General features: G+C 36.3%; 1 protein-coding gene across 2 annotated transcripts in view; it reads left to right on the forward strand.

Annotated features, from left to right (window-relative positions):
* Window positions 1-20938, forward strand: part of LOC124123466 (lysine-specific demethylase 3B-like) — a 109355-nt gene that overhangs the window by 19528 nt on the left and 68889 nt on the right. For both annotated transcript variants that reach the window (XM_046486666.2, XM_046486667.2), the window contains exon 2: window positions 20358-20510. In XM_046486666.2, coding sequence (XP_046342622.2) covers window positions 20358-20510 — 153 coding nt within the window. The remainder of the gene's footprint in view (window positions 1-20357; window positions 20511-20938) is intronic.

Raw genomic sequence — 20938 nt, forward strand, 5'->3', positions numbered from 1 at the left:
ATGCGGACCCGTTGTCGAAATGTGTGTCCGAGAATTTTATTTTCAATAACATCGCGGGAAATAGTGAATAATTTTTTAATTTATTGATAAAAAATGATAAATTAGAATGGAGTACGTATTTCAGACATTGTGAAATATGACAGATTTAATAAATGAATGATATTACAGGTAGATCTAGGTCCATAAAAATATATACTATTTTGACGTGACGTGAGATAAACACATAGGCCTATTGATGATTTGAGATTTGCCGAGCGCGCTCCCCCGCCTCGGCCTCGGTTAAACGGCTCATCGTCTATAACGCCCACCAATTATTTGGACCCCATTGGTAGCGCAATAGCGAGCGATCACTGTACTTCAACTTCTTGTGAGTAGTATATATTGACAAAAGAACACAACTGGATCAAAATCATTTCACATTGACAAGATAATATAATATACCTAGCCTCGTACTGGCCAAATTAAATGTATACCTACCCAATTTGGGTCAGTGTTCTCAATTATCACGTTAAAAACTGAAATATTGAATGACAGTTACATGTTTTTGTTGACGTGGTCCAAGTTGCTAATGTGATACTGCCTGAACCACAGTGTTATGTTCATCACTGCTATTCCAGCTATATGACGGTGGTCTGTAAATAATCGAGTCTGGACCAGACTATTCAGTGATTAATATCATGAGCATCAATCCATGCAATGAATGAATGGAAATGAAGGCTATTAGTAGCCTTTTGAAATTAGATACAGTGAGTTGGTGCTGTTTTTATATATATAGCAATGTTCATTTTCTTGTTTTTCAATAAGTCTTCACAAGCTGAATTCCCCAGACAAGATTTTCAGTGGCTGAAAATTGGGATGAAGGCCTCAATTTCTTTACACTGCATAGATGATGGAATATCAAATGTAACAAATGTTATCCCAAATACATATACCGTATTCGACGTAATAAGCGCCCTGCTCTAATAAGCGCCCACAGCGATATTTGTTAATATATTGGCTAGTGAACAATCTCAATTAGCACCCCTTCCAATTGATTAATGTACACAAGACTTATTCATTTGTGTATAATACGCACTCGTATGTTATATGCACCCTTAATTATGGGCAATTAAATTCTGGAAAAATATACCTGTCGTATATAAACATTTCAGGCTGTCGGCATAAACCACGAAATTTACGATCTTTCAACTCAAAATAATATTCTGATAAGAGCCCCCTATTTCTAATTTTGAGATCGCCCTGGGCGCTTATTACGAGGAATACGGTATTAAAATTGATTAAATTCAGAGAATATTGAAAGGAATCTGAATAAGCTACAGCTGATGCATGCAACACCTGAAAATAATTGGCTTCTCAATCTGATATAGGACCCTACATAGAACATTGAAATACCACAGCTGTTTTCATGAATATATACATGATATATCACATTCGTTTGTCCAATTACAAATTACACATTATAGAAAATAGGCTTGGGCAATGTAGATCTCAAAGTTCTATTTATCTCTGGGTTCCATATTTCTCTCAATATAAGTTATCCTGTAGTTGAAGCAATATTTCAGAAGCCAAAACAATTTCACAAGGAGCCAACTTATATGAAGTGATGTAAATCAGGCTTTACGATTCGTGCGGTGCTCAAGCAATTGAAATGACAACCTTATCTAGTCCAGACATACTATTGAATCTGATATTTGAAGAAACTCCCTTTGGGTTGAAAATTTGGTAGGTATTTGAAATGATCATAGTCATCAGGAAGTTTTTGACAGAAGGTAGCTTTGAGGTATAGATCATAGGAGCCAAAACATAGAAATTGGTAAAATATGGGATCAAAGTGGTTGCCTATGAGATGGCTGAGATGTGAAGACTTGATTGTTCAGGCATTGAGAGGAAGAAATGCTAAGTCACTTACTTTCTTCAGACCCAACCTTATCTTTCAGAATCATTTTAAAGGTGTTACTCCAGGGTGAATAGTGTTTGATAAATGGGAGTCATGATGACCCACAGTATTTTTTCTTCTGTATGCTGTATGTATGTTTGATAAGGCTCCCATGTTTCTGTGGGTAAACATTGATAGTCTGGGTAGTTAAATAACAAAGTAGACAAAAGTGAATGGTCCTTATGCAATTTCAAGCAAGGCTGAATAATGAACTTGGTACAGAATTATATATGTTAGGTGAAGAATCCACAGTAACAATTATCATACATAAGAGAGATTAACATGGATAGGTTTACTCATGACAACAGAAGGATAATAGTGTAACAACATGATGGAGAACACATGATGATATGATGATGAGGAGTAAGTGAGTATGGTTTTACGCCGCTTTTAGAAATATTCCAGCAATATCAAGGCGGGGGACACCGGAAATGGGCTTCAAACATTGTACCCATGTCGGAAATTGAACCGGGGTTTTCGGCATGATGAGTTAACGCTTTAACTACTAGGCCACCAAACCGCCTCCAATGAGGAAGCCACTTCAGGTGGCTAGGTAAATATTTAAACATTATCTGTTCATTGTTGGGAGTATTCCCTACGATCAGGTGGATTATGAATATTTTAGACCTGATTCACTTTTAGATAGTCACCCTTACCCTGTTCACATGCACAACATTTACCGGGGTACTAACGTAAGTAATTTTACTCATGTGTAACTATACATACATGTGTATATGTAAATTTACTAAGTGTTTTAAATGAAAAGCATAGGTGTGTAAATAAAGTATGTAAATGGTGTAAGGCACACATATTCGTCAGTCTGTTCACGACTTTCAACACAAAACAGGTTGTCTTTCAATCAAAGTTGAATGAGAAGAGAATTACTTCCAGTGTTTGTGTTGTTCTCCTGGGGAAGTAATGGGGTCCCTTGGGGTGGGGTAGACACGAAGCAATCTAGGGGGGTTTGGGGCTTGCCTTGCCCCCCCCCCCCCCCCCCCAAGAAATTTCATTAAATGTGAACCTGAAATGGTGAACTTTAGGCCATTCTGAGCATAAATAAGTGTGTGGTTAAAATCTTTAAGTGTCAGAGTTTATGTATGTACAAAAAACATCTTTGAATCTTCATTGATTTATGATTAGCCACTTGACTCTTTCAACACCAGTCAACCAGAAGCATTAACTGCTGTGACACCGAGTTCCCAGAAACTCTTATGTGATAGATAAAGCCAACATTTATCAAGGAAAATATCTGCTTGTAAAACATTAGTCCTGCACTATGGGGTCATCTGGAACTACATGTTATACACCATTTGAAAGGTCTAAATCCTACTGTTTATACATATTTGTGTTTATCACATTATTTAAATATAGCATTTACAACTTAAGTAAGTTGTAAATAAAACAAATGTGAACTAACACATTCAAACGTCCAGATTGAGGACCAAGGAAGCGAAAATTTGACGATTTTTGTCAAATATAAAAAAATCATAAAATCGACTAAACTATTTCTTTTTATTTTCATTGTTTACGTGATCGGAAAAGTATTTAAAAATAATTGTAAAAAGTATCTGTCATCACCAATTTCCAGATAACAGCGGCTGTCCGCTCAGTAACATGAAGAAATACGTCCGTTTTCGAAGCTCCGTATTATAAAGCATATTTTTTCAACACTAACCTCGCCCAGTCTTTTCGTAGCTGTAATGTGCTTTCTTGCCGATATTGGCTACAAGGGTGGTGATTGGTCAAACTAGAGCATATGACCTAAGGCTGTCAATCAAATTACAGCAATGGTACGAGTGTAATGAATTTAAGACTTTGGCAAAAGGTTTTTCTTATTCTGAACATTTCAAGCAGAAAACTCGCAGTCTATATTAAAAACATGGAACTTCGTGGATGTATCGTGCTAGGTGAGAGATTTTTTGACAAAGGTTATTCAGGCATATTGGAAACATCGTATCTGAGCCAAGAAATCGAGTCGACGAAAGCTGAGATGTCATTTGATTTACATAACACGAGATTGCACAAAAAAGGTGGAAATAATAACCATGATAACTTAGCTGTAAGTTTGACAACCTATAGATATATTTTGGTTGATTTTATTTATTATTTTGTATACTATATTGCAAGAAATGTCTTTATTTTGCTCTTTGACATGTTCGATGTGGACCTTTTGTCGAAGTGAGTGTCCAAGAATTTTATTTTCAATAACATCGCGATAAAATATGATAAATTGAAATGGAATACATATTTCAGACATTGTGAAATGTGATAGATTTAATAAATGAATGATATTATCTAGCGTCTATTTTGACGTGACTACGGCTTGGTCGATCTACCGGCCTGCGGTGTTGAAAGAGTATATTGGCTTTTCAAGCAAACTTTCTTGAAACCTATTTTTCTTTTGACAAGTTTCAGCGATGCCATTTGGACCTTAGTCCTTGACATTGACAAAATACTGTTAACAAGGTCTGCGATTGGCTTACGTTTCTATTTCCATTTTGTACACCAATCAGTGATGCCATTATGGACACGACATGGAAGAGAAACATCATCAGATACCTCTCGGTTTCCCGCGTTCACACCAAAATCTGGCTAGCACCTGAACCCGGCGAATATTGGATACACATTATCACATGGGTTTTGGGAGCGAGAGAAACACGAAACAAAACAACAATAAGTTATGTGTGAAGTGAACTTTCAGAATGATAAACGCGTAAGGGGACTCGTGTATGTTAGTTTTTTTTGCGATCTATTGTGTTTCAGTGCATATTTTTGTATATGGGACACCGTAAACGCAAACACTGACTTCACCAAAAAATTTCACATGAAGCAACATTTGTTTGTTTTAATTTGTACACAAAGTTTTGACTCCTTAAAACCAAAAGAAAACACTGTCACACATTCAATCTGACTTGTATATGTTTTAGTACAGATATAGCTTCAGTCAACTTCTGTGTGTGCATGATTAGATTGTTTTATATGTGTATTGCCAAGGCTCCAGTAAACAATTTCTAACCAGACCTACCCAGCTAGGGTTGTGTTGGGTAATACAAGGTCGGGTGCCCAGGAAGTGAATTTGAACTTGTCCCAGCCCTACTGGCTAGTAAAAACAATAGAACCCTTGATCTGTCCCATGCCATTTGGCAGCTTCAAAACATGCAAACTTGGTAGCATATTATCATATAGCTCTTCTACATAGGTAATACAGGGTAATACACATAAAAAGATGGCGTTATTCAACTATTAGATCACATTGTGTATTGTATCAGGACTGTATGTGTTCATGTTGAAGGTATGTCCTGGGGTCCTTGTGATTTTCTTCTATGGTATATGACTCTGGGGACTATTAAGATTCAAGGTACAAGATATATTATAACGCAAACATTCCGTGTAGAAACAGTGACAATATTCTATAAACTATATAAACAGATACATAATAAGTCAGGATAACAATACAAAGTATCAATACTGTTATGAAAATAACTCCTTGACTTTATGCTTAATTTCAAATACTGCCTATACACATAAATATGGGACATATGGCCCTTCATCTTTTGGCTAACATGCTTGAGTTATTAAGTAATATGTTCATGTACAAGAATATTGGGATAAGTACTGAAGTTAAAGACAATAAAAGTGAATCCAAACTTACCTGCAGTTAATAATCTCCTTTAATGTCAGCAAGACATGTATCAATAACAGCCTATGTTGATGGTCTGTGTCTAATCCCTCTGAGTCTACTAGTCAAAACTTGTCTCTTGGTATCATTTTTAGTAGATTTTAGTGTTAATAAATGGACTATTTTTGGCGAACCTACTAGACTGAAAGCAATTACTTGACTTGGCTTCAGACTAGTGGCTAAAGTCATAGACTGTGTTGATAAGCTGTGCATGATCAAAAAGCAATCTTGCCTTGGACAAGAGCTTATACCCAGTTTGTGACCTTTGTGTGAAATGAAACAGAATGTCTGTCAAATATTTCAATTCCTTCCTTCATGCCAAGCTGGGCAAGGTCTTGTTTCTCTATTCATGATTCAGTTTGCCGCAGGTCACCAGGGATGCAACTTCACCTGAACACATCTCCATGTCTACATAGTGATAACATATATGGATACTATTTAAAAAGCCTGAAATTATGTTAGCTCTTTGGATAGCTTTTAAACTTTAAGCATAATATTCTCTGTCTCTGCGAAGTGTACTAGCCTGAATAGTGATAACAAAATAGGCTTTAAATGGTACCATGAGCCCAACCCTCAGTGTAGCTTTAACCTTAGATGCTCGTGCCAAGTTACATCCTTGCCACTGGCAGTATCATCAAAATTTGATAAATAATTTTTATCGTGTAAATATTTTGTATCATGCTTTTCTTGTAATATCACACCTTTATCTATGGCATATCAAACCAGACCTGTGTTGTTGTCTTTTAATGGTATCTGTATCATTACATCAATATCATATCAGAGCCCTGATACTATATTATCAACTGATACATGTATTGACATATTTTGTCAGGGTCTGGTAAATACCTGATAAGCCATTTATTCGTCCTCTAATACATTGATATCATAATCCTATATATTGTTTTGATGCATAATTGGTTCTTGTGTACTGTAATATGTACAGTGGCGTGCAATTAACACCTTAAAACAGCTCATAAAGTTGGAGGCCATAAAACTACTCAGGCATGTCAGTTATAGCACAGGGGAGGTATACTACGTGGACCCAAGCCTTGCTTGGCCTTCCAGTTTGGACTGCATTTGCTCAGGAGTGTCTTCATGAAAGATATTTGTGAACCAAGTTGATGAGTAAATGTTACTAAATGCCGTTATTTTTACACCTTCAAATAAATTAGTGTATGCATGTTCTTTCAAATTACTTTTTCAATACAATCGAGCATCATTTCAATAACCAATGGAAACACTTACTAGTCCCATAGCATTGACACCAACCAAAATACTGGAAATTCTTCTTGCTTTCAGGATACCTTCAACATCAGGCAATCTTATTTGGGCTTGATAATTTTTTATTATTGCATTTTGGTTATGACTAACAAGACTAATATATTAACCCTTGATTTTCATGCTTAATTTTAAACACTGTATAAGCAAGTATTATTTTGTATCAATAAATGAATATACAATGCCACATGTATCTTCTTTTTATTAGTTGTTATTCATTTAATTGACAATAATTGTTAGAATGTTATGCGGCATTTAGAAGTGTAAGATAAAATGATGTTGGATGAAATGCACACATCTTCCTTGTTTCTAGAGCAAACAATCATAGTTCATTCAAAGTTGTCCTGAAATACTGTCTACACAATGCAGGTATCAAATTGGTGGTGTGAATCTATTAAGCAAAATTAAACAATTTTTATTAAGGATGGGGTGATGTGTCATTCAATCAAATCCTCATTCAGTTTGTCCAAGAGAAGCCATGATCAATCATGTGATGTGTAATTGATAAGAGAAACTGACCTTCTGGTATGGTGATTGAAAACTTGCAATTTACTTTTGTTTTTATGCAGTTCAAAGATGAAAGCCACATTTCAATATCTTTACTTTGATATGCAATTATGCACACTTTTTATTTGGAACCCTTTCTTCCACTTTGGCACTTGGTATGAATCTGTACTCATTTCTCAACTTCATCCCAGTGGGATTTTGACAGATTTTTCTCGTGGGTCTCTCGTCATGAAATTATAATGATTTGTGCGGCACCGTTCTTTTGTTCCAAGTTGCATAATGGTGGCTTTAGCCCTGCCCCCTGAAGTAAACCTGTCTCCCACTGATGGGAGCGTGCATCATGTAATTGGTGTCATGTCCCCGACATGCCTGTGGCCATGCCGACTGACTCATGCCCAGCCACTAACACGTTTATATGTGTCTCCAAATATTCAATATGCTAACACCTCACGATTTCAGACTTTAATTATAGAAACAGTGAGAACTATTGGATGATGCATCATGTCAATCCTGGCTTGATGTGGCTATGGGTAGAGATTACTGGTAACACTCATTAATCATTGAATGTCATCTCTAATGACTTGGTAGACTTTTGACCTCCATGGTAATATCATGTGGTGTGTGCTTGCAAGATGTTATTGTGGTTTAGCATCTTGTTGTTATGGACAATTTCTATGTTGAAAGGACTTATGATTGTACATTTGCTAATGACAAATTTGATGAATTATAAAATCTTACTATTTTACCTAGCATCTCTGGGGATTATTTTGACCCCCAACTGTTTGAAATGCCCTGTTCCACAAAGCAATCTACACACTACAAGTCAAACGGGTGTGGGAGTAATGAATATCTCGGCTGATTCATAATCACCCCTGTAACATGGAGCTCTTTAGGGTAACCAGAAACCAGATTTGTAACAACATGTACACAATCCAACTGTATATAATTAATGAGCCAGTTGTATGTATCCTCTAGGGTGGTTGATGTCTTTCATTACAGGATGTAGCCACTTGGTTTTCCAGGAAAATAGGCAAAGATATATTGTTTTTACCGCAGAAGAAATACTGTGCGGGGGGGGGGGGGGGGGGGTACATGCATGGTTATGTGAAACAAGGACTGGCCTAATCAAACATGACACCAGGCCTAGAAACGTAATTGTAGTAACAAAATGGATGACTGTAAATTCAGCCGCTTTGCATTGGATCAACTTTTTACGCATGGATATTTTCATTGGATCAACTTTTTACGCATGGATATTTTCATTCTGCTGGTGAAAATATGCATTCATTGTGATCTCTTCAGAAAATAAACAATTCTAAAATGCACCAAAATTATTTCAACCCAAGGAAAGACAATCTCAAATCTGAAATTAACTTTGCAGTGTGAGTGAAGATGTGTTGCCCTAAAAAGCAATTAACACTTGGCATGCAAAATGGATAAAGCATGCCTATTCTTCATCCACTCAGTCTGGCAGAGAAAAATACTCTATTGATTTTGAGATGGTCCCTCGTCTGTTATCAGCTAACAGCAGCTGTAAACATTCCCTGTGAATATCTTTAGAAGGAGGTCACGTTCAGCTTTGCATACACACAGGACAGGCTGCTTTGCCTGTCTAAATCAGGTGATGATGGAACACACAATCAACTTGAATACACAATTGAACACACAGAGTGTGAAGAAGTGTTCAAGCGTTACATATTTTAAATCCATCTTTCGACACCTCTGATTTGATGCAGTACCTGAGATTAGAAGTTAAAAAAAATACTTTTTCAGTGTTTGAATAATGCAGATGATATTGGAATCTGTAGACAACTCAGATGAATGTAGTGGTTGAAATTTGCTTTTCATTTGAGTTGGATTTTCGTATAATAGTGGCTGGTCGACAATGGTGATGGATTATGAATAACATTAAAGAAAAGCAGGCTGTTGGTTATTTAAGATACTGCAAATAAAGTTTTGTGTTTTGCTAGAAAGTTAATTCATGGCATCTGATAATGTTTTAGTGGTTAATATGTAGATTTTGTTAAATCTGGCCATGTTCACTGATTCATTGTAAAATCTTTATGGTAAAAAGCTTATACCAAAAATATGGATTTAGAAGAGCTTACCAGAGTAGAGTGAATGTGACAGACTGGCTGGATTTACAGGGCAACAGCAACTCCTCAAGCGACAGAGAAAACACAGATTGAAGGCATAATATATTTTCAGGAAAGGATTATTATACATTCAGTTCAGTTAAGAGCAGATAAAGCGATATTATGTTTAGATTTTGTTTGTTTGTTGTTTAATGCCCCACTCAGCAATATTCCAGCTATATGATATCAGTCTGTAAATAATCGAGTCTGAGTCAGACACTCTGGTGATTGACATAATGAGCATTGATCTAGCCAACTGGGATATGATGACATGCATCAACCAAGTCAGCGAATCTGACCACCTGATCCAGTTAGTCACCTCTTACAACCTTTTCTCTTCGCTGATCTTCATGGGTCTGTTAAGTTTAAAACTGACCACTAGTACGTTAATCCGAAACTAGTTTTCTTCCAACCTCATGTTATTTTGCATGAACAAGTTCTTAACTTTGACCTGGACTAATTTGATATGACCCATGGCATCTTCTGTCACCTTAGCATGCTGAAATCTCTTACATATGCATGTAAAGCAGATCCATTGTTGATTGTTGATCATTAACATGTTTCCGTTAACTGGATTGGTCACAGGGACTGTGTAACTGTAAAATCTGATGTGCATTAGTAGATTAATAAGCCCGGAGATGAAGGCATGACAGTGTGCTGTGTTGTGTCCTTAACAGCAGACAAGATCTTCTGGTTGACGGTTTGATTGCCCATGGTTGTGTATGATCCTTAGTTTATGCTAGCTTGGATTATGCTAAAGACCATTTACCTACATCACATAGGGCTTCCCCTCACATGTATGTGTGACATGATATGACGTAGGTACTGTTCAATATCTTGAACTGGCTTGTTATATTATTTTCCTAATGTAATAATCTTCACTCATTAATCATGTTATTTACCCTTGTAATTACCTACATAATACCAGGAGAGGCAAGGTCAGTGTCACAGTTGCCCCTCCAGTTCAAGGTGCCTCAATTTAGTGTGTAAAGTTGTTGCGTAAAGTTGTTGCCCTTAGTCCTGTCAGGATCAACTTGTCATGTGTTTGTAGGGTTAGAATAGGTCTTCAGCAGCCCATGCTTGTTGAAAGAGGCAGATGGTCAGGCTCACTGACTTAGTTGATAGTGCATGGATTGATGGTCATGTTGTCAATCACGTGATACTCTGGTCCAGACTTGATTACTTACAGACCACCGTCATATACTGAAATGTTTCTGAGTGCGTTGTTAAACAACAAACAAATAAGTCATGTTTCTCAGATTTGCCCTGATTACTTTTGATTGTCCTTTGAACACATGTGTTACATGTCCTAAAAACTGTAACACTTTCGCATTCAAAGCCAAAACATGTCTCCTGGCCTGAACCTGTCACATGACATCATTTCCAGTAGATGTTAGTTTTTATATAGCATCTAAGCTGAACTTTGAACTAGTGGCTGAAGATGCAGGCTGCTGTTGGCTTTCCCTACCATTTTAACAAGCACGTCATGATGGAACTGATATACTGTTAGCATAAAATCCAAATTCACTCTCACTAGTCCCGACTACCTGCCAATGCATTAATTAGGAATTAAATTGGATGTGCTGTATATGCAAATTACAACCTGAAGTTCTGAGTAAGTTTTGACAGTCAAATATAAATAAATCTAATAGGTTATAAGCAAACTGTTCATGTTTTGTAATTTTACAGCGTTAGAAATTGGCACTAGTCCTATAGTCCTTGCCAAAATGCCCAATAGTTAAGGTATCATAAGGACCAGTAGAAATTTGCCATTTTTAAGGGTTTTGCTATATGTTTTACGTTATAAGGACTAGTGGACTAAACTGTTAGTTTCTAACGCTGTTTTATCACAATAAATAGAACCAAAACAAATTAAATGACTTCATGCAGAGGTACCAAGCAACAGATGTCACTCACCACATCAATTTCTAACCAATTACTTGTTTTATCTCATCTGATTTATTTATGAAGGATATTAACATTTGGCAAACCACATAAGCTGGAGGGATTGGTGGGTGGATTTATCTTTCTACGACTACATTCTTTTTTGAAATTCCAAAACCCATCAAAAACTGTTATGATATGTGTTGTAAGTCCATTTTTATTAAAGTGTACATTAATGCATTCTCTATCCACAGATGTTTTCACATAACCTTAATATGATTTGTGAGGATATGTTGAGAAGTTAAAGATCTGCAAATTCTCATAGAGCAAATAATGAGTTGTAATTTTCATAGTCCATTTGAATAATGGGTTCACATTGAGTACCTAGCTTCAAGTACCTGCCACTGCTAATAAACTGGCCAGGAATAGTTTGAGAAACTGCCAGAGGCTTGTGAGAAAGCTTGGTATTTAAATGTGCATTCCTAGGCCTGTTATGGACCTCAGCTATGTTGAAGAGCTCAATATCACAGACTTAAGTTTCTCACCTCCATCTGCCCTCTCTGTGTATGCCATTTCCAGACAACATTTACCTCTCTACCATAGATACCTGTATGTATATGAGGTACCAGTCTCCCTACTATACCTGTATACAGCAGTGATAGTTGACAGTCTTATGTGAAACAGTCCTGTATTTCTTCAATGCCTTCATAATCAGAAGATGCTGTTTACATCTTCGCGAAAAACAAAAGACTTCTTGACTTGTAATGATGTATACAGAGGCACCTCTAACCTTTCCATACATGTGTATATGAGGTAACCATATGATCTCCCCTCCATACTATATATTAGCACGTCTCCCCACCATACCTGTTTACAGAGGTTCCCCTTTTCCTGCAAAACATGTATATATATGAAGTACCTATCTCCCCTGTGTATACAGAGGTGCTCCTGAATGAATATTGGTTTCTATGATAAGTGCTGGGAATTTGGTTGTAAAAATCATGATTGATGATTGGATCATCCCAACTGATCGATCATTGAAATATATTGGTTAGTGTCATTTTTCAGGTTTTCTGTTAAGTTCAGTAAAACTAGATCACACCTACCATGCCTCACAAACACAAATAGTCTAGTTAGTTATAGGTAAACATTAATAAGAGACCAGAATAGTTGAGAACTTGAGAGCAAAATTGTTTGAGTTCTGTTATAGAAATTTGTGTTTGATTGCTCGATCATTTCGACCTGCCGATCAGTCCTCGATTATTTCAATGAATCAGAACACCAGTAGTTAACATGTGAGTCCTGATTGAATGTACAAAATGTATTACTGTAGCTGGCCGCACTGAACTCACACTTAATCATTTTGCCTTTAAACCTAATCTGCCAAGTCCAGACTTTACCTTCTCCAGGCTACTTTTGTAGAGCTTATTATCTCCCTTAACGAAGTTGGCGGGGGATATAGAAACGTGCTCCGTCCGTCCGTCCGTCACGTTTCGTTTCCGGAGCATAACTCATAAACCGTTCAATATTTTTTCATCAAACTTTGCAGGTCTGTCAGGTACATGCTGAACTGGTGCCTTTTGCTATTGAGAAATTTGAGAAATTTTTCTTTTTTACGTTTCCATGGCAACAAGATGGAATTAGGTTCTGTGAGGGTAGGGTTCGTTTCCGGAGCATAACTCATAAACTGTCTAATATTTTTTCATCAAACTTTGCAGGTCTGTCAGGTACATGCTGAACTGGTGCCTTTTGCTATTGAGAAATTTTAGAAATTTTTATTTTTTACAATTTCCATGACAAGTTCCACCTCGGTTAAAAAAAGTTAGGGTTTGTTTAGATTCAACTATGTCATAAATTCTGCAATAGGGGCGGGGAATATAGCCACGTTAGTGGCAAACTCTTGTTTCATTCAGGTCTACAACAGAGATCATTTCCTCACTATGTAGGTATTTTCAGCCTAGAAAGAAATGAATTAACCGTGAACTGCAATCTTCCAAACCCTGACCAAAGTACAGAGTAGCTTCAGTCTGTTATTTCCTGAGGGCTGTGCTATGTGGGTGCTACGCCAACAGATAGGGATCCCATGTTGGAAGAGAGGGTCAGTGTTGCTATTATTGTGACAAAACATACATGTTTTGCTATTATGCTTCATGAAAGTGCTCAGGACCTTTGAAAAGATCTATGCAAATGTTAACATAAGTTTGAACATACAATGTATCAACAGAGCATTAGAAATGTTTCTCTATTTGGACATGCTCTAATGGAAAATGCCCTTTGATATTCATGAAGTGTCAAAATGAATATTACTGGGTGCTACAAATGGTTCTTTCTGGAAGGTTGATAGTTTACTTTCACTAAGAAAGGACCAGTGTAAGTTAGCAGTCACTAGTTCTGTGTTAGTTCATGTTCATCAAGGCTTGGAATTGCTTCTGACTACAAACCTGCTTTGCTTATAAAGCGTTTGTGATAACTTGTAATTCTGAATTACCAAATAGGGAGGCAAGAATATTTGTGCGACAGGGCTAGACATGGCCACTAGCCCATTAGTCTGAGATTAGTGAAAATCCATTTTACTTTACATAAATAAACCACTAGTCTTGAATGAGTTTCATGTGGCCAGTGGTACCAGTGTCTGACACAATTCATATGTATTGTTGATATTGAAACAGTTTATGCAAATCAGCCTACTCTTGTTTTTTGGTACATGGGAAAATTAGATTATTCTTGAAATGCTTGAGTGAGTGGGTGAATCCATAGAATGAGCCACATCATACATCATGATCCAATCTACATTTTAGTTAGTACTTCTGGCAACATGGGGAAACTGGAGATGCTAGTGTACACAATGAGTAGTATGCCAGCACCAAATGCCTGTTTCTTATTTCAGTGCAGAACATGTTTTTGTAAGCTCTTCTACCCCTATAGCATCTCCACCATAAAGAAAGCAAGGGGAAATGCTGATATGTCATTGAAGTCATGTTGAACACCAAGGAATTTTTTAAAGCTTTGGAAACAGCAACCCCTCACATTTTACTATCTCTGTGCCTGTTGACACCTCATGATTGATCAACTGACATAACCAATAATTGTTGATAAAGCCTGATATTATAATAATGTTGTGGTTCCAAGTTCAGTAATTTCAAAATAGGGTAGGGTGGTTGGCTTCTTTTGAGAAACTGGTGGAGAACTACTACTGTTTGGTATAAATATTCATTTGTGACTATTATTTTTCCATGAACAGTAAGTACCACTGATTCAAATGTTGGTTGGGTAGATGGAAAAATGTCATTTATTTATAGGCTTAAGGTTTTTCTTTCTAATTTCTGTGTCTACTATCTACATTTCCATCCACTTGTTTACAGTCAAATACATACTGACTTTCCAGTTCAATGTCCCCTACCTCAAATATTGATCAATGTATTTGATGGTCAACATGTTCAATGTACTGTGCAGTTCTGTGTACTCTACCATACAACATTTGAAGCTAGATTTTTAAGAAGCTTAAAATCTTGAAATTCATTATACATGTTAAGTGTTTACGGACTAATATTTTTAAGAAACCTCTTGCACTTAAATTCAGATTGGTATTTTCCGTGCAACTGTACATTTATGAAAAGTATAGTTCGTAAATATATTATTAATAGCATGATAAATATGAGACTATGCTATTGTAGCACAACTCACACAGTGTTTCTTTGGATATGCAAGGTCATACACCAGTGACTTTGAATGATGATAATTCTGATAACTTGAATTTAGGGATTTTCTTTCACATGTCCACAGTCATGAAGACAAATTATTTCACTACATCCTGTCAAATAATGAAGCAGTCAATATCAACTGCATTTATTTCCATATCTATCATTTAAAACAATATAAATACCTCTTCATAATCAACCGTTGACATTTTATGTATAATAATATCATCTATTATGTAATATTGATTGTTTTGTTTTTGTATGTCTACAGGAATATTAATCATGTACAGTAAACTACGGTTATAACGAACACGCTTATAACAAACTGACGGATATAACAAACTTACTTTTTTTGTCCCGACTTTTTGCTGTAGTTATGCTGTATATATGCTTATAACGAGCTACGATAATAACAAACTACGATAATAACGAACTAAAATAAGTAGTCCCTTTGAGTTCGTTATAACCATACTTTACTGTATGTCTGTATATATGTATATATGAATCATAATGTCTTGTCTTTTAAAATTGCATCTGTCCTGTAATGGAACATTTCTGCAATAAATATTATCTTATCTTATCTTAGCAGTTTTAGTATAAGATGACTGTGCAAGTTTGATGTTTCAAAAGGGTTGTGTGAAAACCTCCTTGTTTGACAATAAGTAGGTTCAGAAGATGATCTTATGCACAAGATATAAATGGGTTGGGTCCTGTGTCCTTGAGGTTTTTTGCTTTGTTGTTATTGTAATTTAACCTTCAAAATTATTTCAATATAAGGATAGTGACAAGGTCTTCTTGACATTCTTCCGTGGTCTTGTATAGTTTATCAATGTTTGAAATTAAGCATAAAGGTCAAGGTGTTCCTTGTAACCTTTGTGCTAAAACTTGAAGATGTTAGGAATTCTAATATGGCAGACAAAATCAGTACTGTGGTACAAAACAGGTGGTGTAATGGATCAGGTGGTCAATCTTTGTGACTTGGTTAATTGTGTGTCTTTGTACCCTGAAGGCATGGATCATTGTTATTATATCAGTCATTGGTTTGTCTGGTCCAGACTTGATTATTTATGGGCCGCCATCATACAGCTGGAATATTAAACAAACGAAACAAAAGCAAACCCCAAGGACCATGGGACCTACCTTATTTTCAACCAATTTTTGTATTTTGAATGGTACACATCTTCATAATTGATAAAGGGTTGTCAGGAAGTGTTACTAGCTTGTTACATCAAAAGCTTTATTTCCCACATGGGTAAAATGTGTGAAGCCAATTCTTGATGTCCCCATTGTTATTTTGCTTGAATATTTCTTATTTCACCATTAAACCTCACTCACACACATGTGGAAATTAGGTTATACAAAACTAAAAATATTACTGTGTATGAAGCTATATTGCAGTAACATTGGTTTACTAATGTCATGTGTAAATATCAATAAAATTCAAGAGTTTGTTTTTCTGTAAACCGAATGTTCTGAGAATTTTCCTTTAACCAAAGTTACTATCAACAAGAACCTATCTTGCTCAACATGTGTTTATCTTCCTTGATGCTCAGCAGCGTTTCATATTTGAGAGGTTCTATTTTGGGCCCCTAGCAACAGATTCTACAGACAACTCTTGCTTTCCCACGCTTCTGTGATGAGAGATGCTCTTTTCCTCTAATTTTCCAGCAGAGATAGTCTGCACATGGCCCCTACTTCTGCCAACTCATACTTCACAGAAAAAATCTAGGTTCAACAAAACTAGTGTTAGCTGATTCTCTAATGTTGATATAATAAGGCTCTCAAACCTGCTCATTTCCTAATCTGTGTCATCTGTATCATTTATGATATCAACTTTCAACATTGGCATTCATTTTCCATGTGTTCTGATATGGTAAAGGTGTGGGGTATTTTGGGATTAGAAAACAGTAGTAATGAGGTTCATGGTGGTATTCTTTGGCAAATAATGTCTTTAGATGTAGTCAGAGGAAATTGAAGCTTGCTGTGTTTTTCTGGAAGTGGTCAAAATATGATTATCTTTGGGCATCAATATGTTTAGTTGATCAGAGCACAAATGTTACGACTTCTTTCATGTTCAGGGCCCCGTTTCACAAAACAATTGCAGCGCTATGACTTCCGTAATTCCTAAACTTTAACATATAGACTTAAGACAGTTGTAGCGCCATGTTTGTGTGTTTTTGTCTTTAACTGGGCTCGTAAAGCTTTTGAGTTCAGTTCTAACCCTGTCAATTCCCAATATGGGCATAGTGTGAAACCTATTTTCAGTGTCTCCCTGCCAAATGACTTGCCTATTGCTAAAAGTTGCATGGATCCATACTTGCATACACACTAGTGACTTGAAGCAGGGTTAGATATTCTCGCTGGCATGTTCATAGTCGTAGATTGGTAGAAGTATTTTAAGACAAGTTGTGTTTTCTGAATATTTGCTCACATTCTTTAATAGTTTGAAAGTAGTTGTAGATTATATGATTTGTCTGCCACAGCTGTTGTTTATTTGGATGTATCAGTTGTGAAATTGTGGTTCTAAGCCTTATTTAGAAATTACCACAAGCTTATAGTCCAGGGCGAGTACAAATTTCCCCACTGTTTTAACTTTACAAGGTCCTTTTTTCTTTACCTGGACTGTGTTAGTGAAGCTTTTGAGTTTAGTTCTAACCGTGTTTGTATTTACTCTGTTGACGTAACTCAAATATGTTACAGATCATTACAACTATGTCAATAGAGTGTGAATAAGAGTGTAGAAATTGTTGAGTCAGGTCATTTACATATCAAATACCTTGGCTTTCAAAAAGTAGGTGTGGCTTTGAGCAACATGTGATCTGTATATGGGTGACATTTGTGAATCTTTTACAAACAGTTTTGTATGGGCTCCCAGAGAAAATACTACATTAAATACAGAAATCCTCCATGCCAACTCAAATAAAGGTCAGGTGGTTACAATGTATGACCTAACTGACGACATGTCACCCTGACATCCTTGGTTGTTATTAACCAATTGTTTGTCTGGACCAGATTTAATTAATTACAGGTTTCAGTGATGTAGCTTGGATACTGCTGACTGCTGCAAATTAGGCATGAAAGTTAAGGTGTCCTTATCAAAAGGTTAAAAGTAAATGATTTTAGGGTCCAAAGATTCAATTACTGTAGGATCAGACCACAAGTACCCCTGTGTGTATCCCACTTTATTTCAAACACTGCTAACTTACACAAAATCAAATTGTTTTGTGTGGAGGTAGGAACAAATAGAATTAGCTTCATAAAGTTTGATCTGTTAGCCTGTATCAGGTCCTTTTATTGCTGTTTTTTATGTGATGGTAAATAGGTTAATTGTTTTCATCATAATCTTGAAATGGTCATGGAGGTCTTGACTATTCTCATATTGGTGCATGCCACAAAGGCAGTTTGTGCTAAAAGTTTTTAGTCTCCTTTAGGAGAAAACTTCTTAACGGTAGCGTTATGTATGACGAGGACTGCTTAACTTTCATGCTTAATTGCCAACACTGGACACTGGTATGGTTTTGTTTAGAAATTGTCCCAGCAATTTCCTTGCAGTATTAACTTCCATGCATCAGCCTGCTGGGCTAGTAACTGGCTGCTTACTTTGCGTCCAAAATAAGCAGTTGTCGTGTAGCCCGTCTGATCCATCTTAATCAATACACGGATGAAAACTGGTTCTGCTCAGACATATTGATCAGCTCCTTGAAAGGAGGTAGAAGAAGTATATTGTAAGAGGAATAGACCTAGAAAAATCTCCGGCATCTACGACAGGAACTCATTTGGGGAATATCATATTTGCACGAAAATCTTTGTATGCTGGCCTTATGAACCCAGTTCAGATTGATTTTTCTCTGTTTTTTGTTGTTTTTGGTTTTAATCCAAAGGATATGTTGGGCAGCTACTGATGTGTACATATTGGTACGCAGGTTACTGTGTTTGTTTATTTGACAATGAAGATCAAGTTCATGAATGGCATTGCTGAAATATTGCTAGAATAAACACATTTTGTTTTTTACTTAATCATGGCAGTTCTTCTGTTGTATTTGTAAAGTCTTTATTTTTTGGCTTTTAAAAAATATTTTGTATTGACATTTTGAGTTAACAAACCCTTCCATTAATAATATCTCTCTGAATAATCTAGGTTTGGCAACATATTCTCAGTATCTTTTATTTTAAAGTAATCTATTGTGTGAAGTTTTCAGTTTTGTAAATATGAACATGATTAACAAAAATATGGATGGTAAATGAGAGGATTTCAATCAGGGGTCAATAGTTGACAAGAGTTACCTCCCCTGAGCCAGGCGAGACCTGTTCTGAGTCTATCAGCTACTTTGTCGTAGGAAAACAGGTCACAGAGAGGCCCATGGGTCTATATGAATTTTCTATTTACATAATAACACTCTTCACTAGTTTTACAGGTACATACAGGTGATAATATCTGTTGCTAAGTGAAATGAGGTTTTGGTTTATTACAATCAAGCTAAGAAAAAGACTACTCTGATTTATTTTTCTTCAAAATTATCATGTTTGATGTTAGAGAAAGTAGATATCATAATTGATAATACATGTTCAGGTCTATGAGATCTATCACTTGTGAATACTTTGAACACAAATTCAAACAATTCATCACCTACTTTTCCCCAAGATTGAAATTTAATATGCAGTAAAGAGTGTGTAAAAGTAGATTAATTATTACAATTGTATACTGGTTTCAAGAAATCATAACCTATTCAAGCAACTGTCTGTGACACTTTAAAATTTAATAAGATTCAATTTTCAAAGTTATTGTAATAATTCTATTCATTCAACCCCATTTGAAACATCCCCAAACATTAAGTTGTGTTAATATTCTGCATGAGATTGATGTTGATTATGTTGGAAGCGCAGCCTAGATAGTAATAAGGCTATGAGTTATCATGTCTACCACAGGGTTCTCGCTAATGTCCTAGTATCATGTTCCCAGGCAGTCATCCCATCCCTCTCTCGCACTTCCAGTTGCCTAGCAGGCACTTTCTTCCTGTGGGGAGCTATTAATAGCACGACCTTCACCTTGCTTCACCGTTGAGGCTTGCTAGCTGGCTGACTGTAGTTCGCTGATGGCTACAGTCTGGAACATTATCTAGTGTCGGTGAACAAACAACTTTACATCATCTCTTTTCGCCCAGAGATCGATCCTGGAAATTCATAGACTGTACCGCTTTACTCTTACCACTTTTGTCAATTGCTCCTTATTACTTTTGCAGGTTCTGGTGGAATTTGATGACCGTGACTGGCAAAAGCGGGAGTGGATTAAGGTACACGAGGTTTTTCAAGTGTTTTTGGTTGAGCATACTCTTGTTTGGGCCGAGCGGCAGGATCCAGGAAAGCCTCGTAATCAAGTCACCTGGCCAGCTTTGGTAAGTTCTCATTTTGCTCATATTCTATCAGCATGTTGTGTCAGATGAGGGAACCTTTCAACTGTACAGGTAGGCGAGGCTTTTCTAATGTGTATACACAAGCACACACTGGTGAAAAGTTTTAGGGTTTTTAAGTATGCTGACTGACATCTTTGGTCTGTCAGTGTTACCTAATGGGTTGTGAAGTTGGCTGTTTCAGGTGGTAGTATTGAATCATTTGCTGTGTTTCAGAATTGTTTTTTATCACAAGTATAAAGAAATCTGTCACATCACTACAAAGTTATTTTTAAAAGTTCAAATAATTTGCGCAGAAGTGATTAGATTTGACATTTCATTTGTATTTATTTTTGTTCGAAATTGAATTTTTACAAAATTGTTACTAACCTTGAAAATATTGTCATTTGTTTTCTGTTTTTGGCATGTAATTG

The sequence above is a fragment of the Haliotis rufescens genome, unplaced genomic scaffold (genome assembly GCF_023055435.1).
Source record: "Haliotis rufescens isolate VD_foot unplaced genomic scaffold, xgHalRufe1.0.p SCAF_54, whole genome shotgun sequence".
Lineage (NCBI taxonomy): Eukaryota > Metazoa > Mollusca > Gastropoda > Lepetellida > Haliotidae > Haliotis > Haliotis rufescens.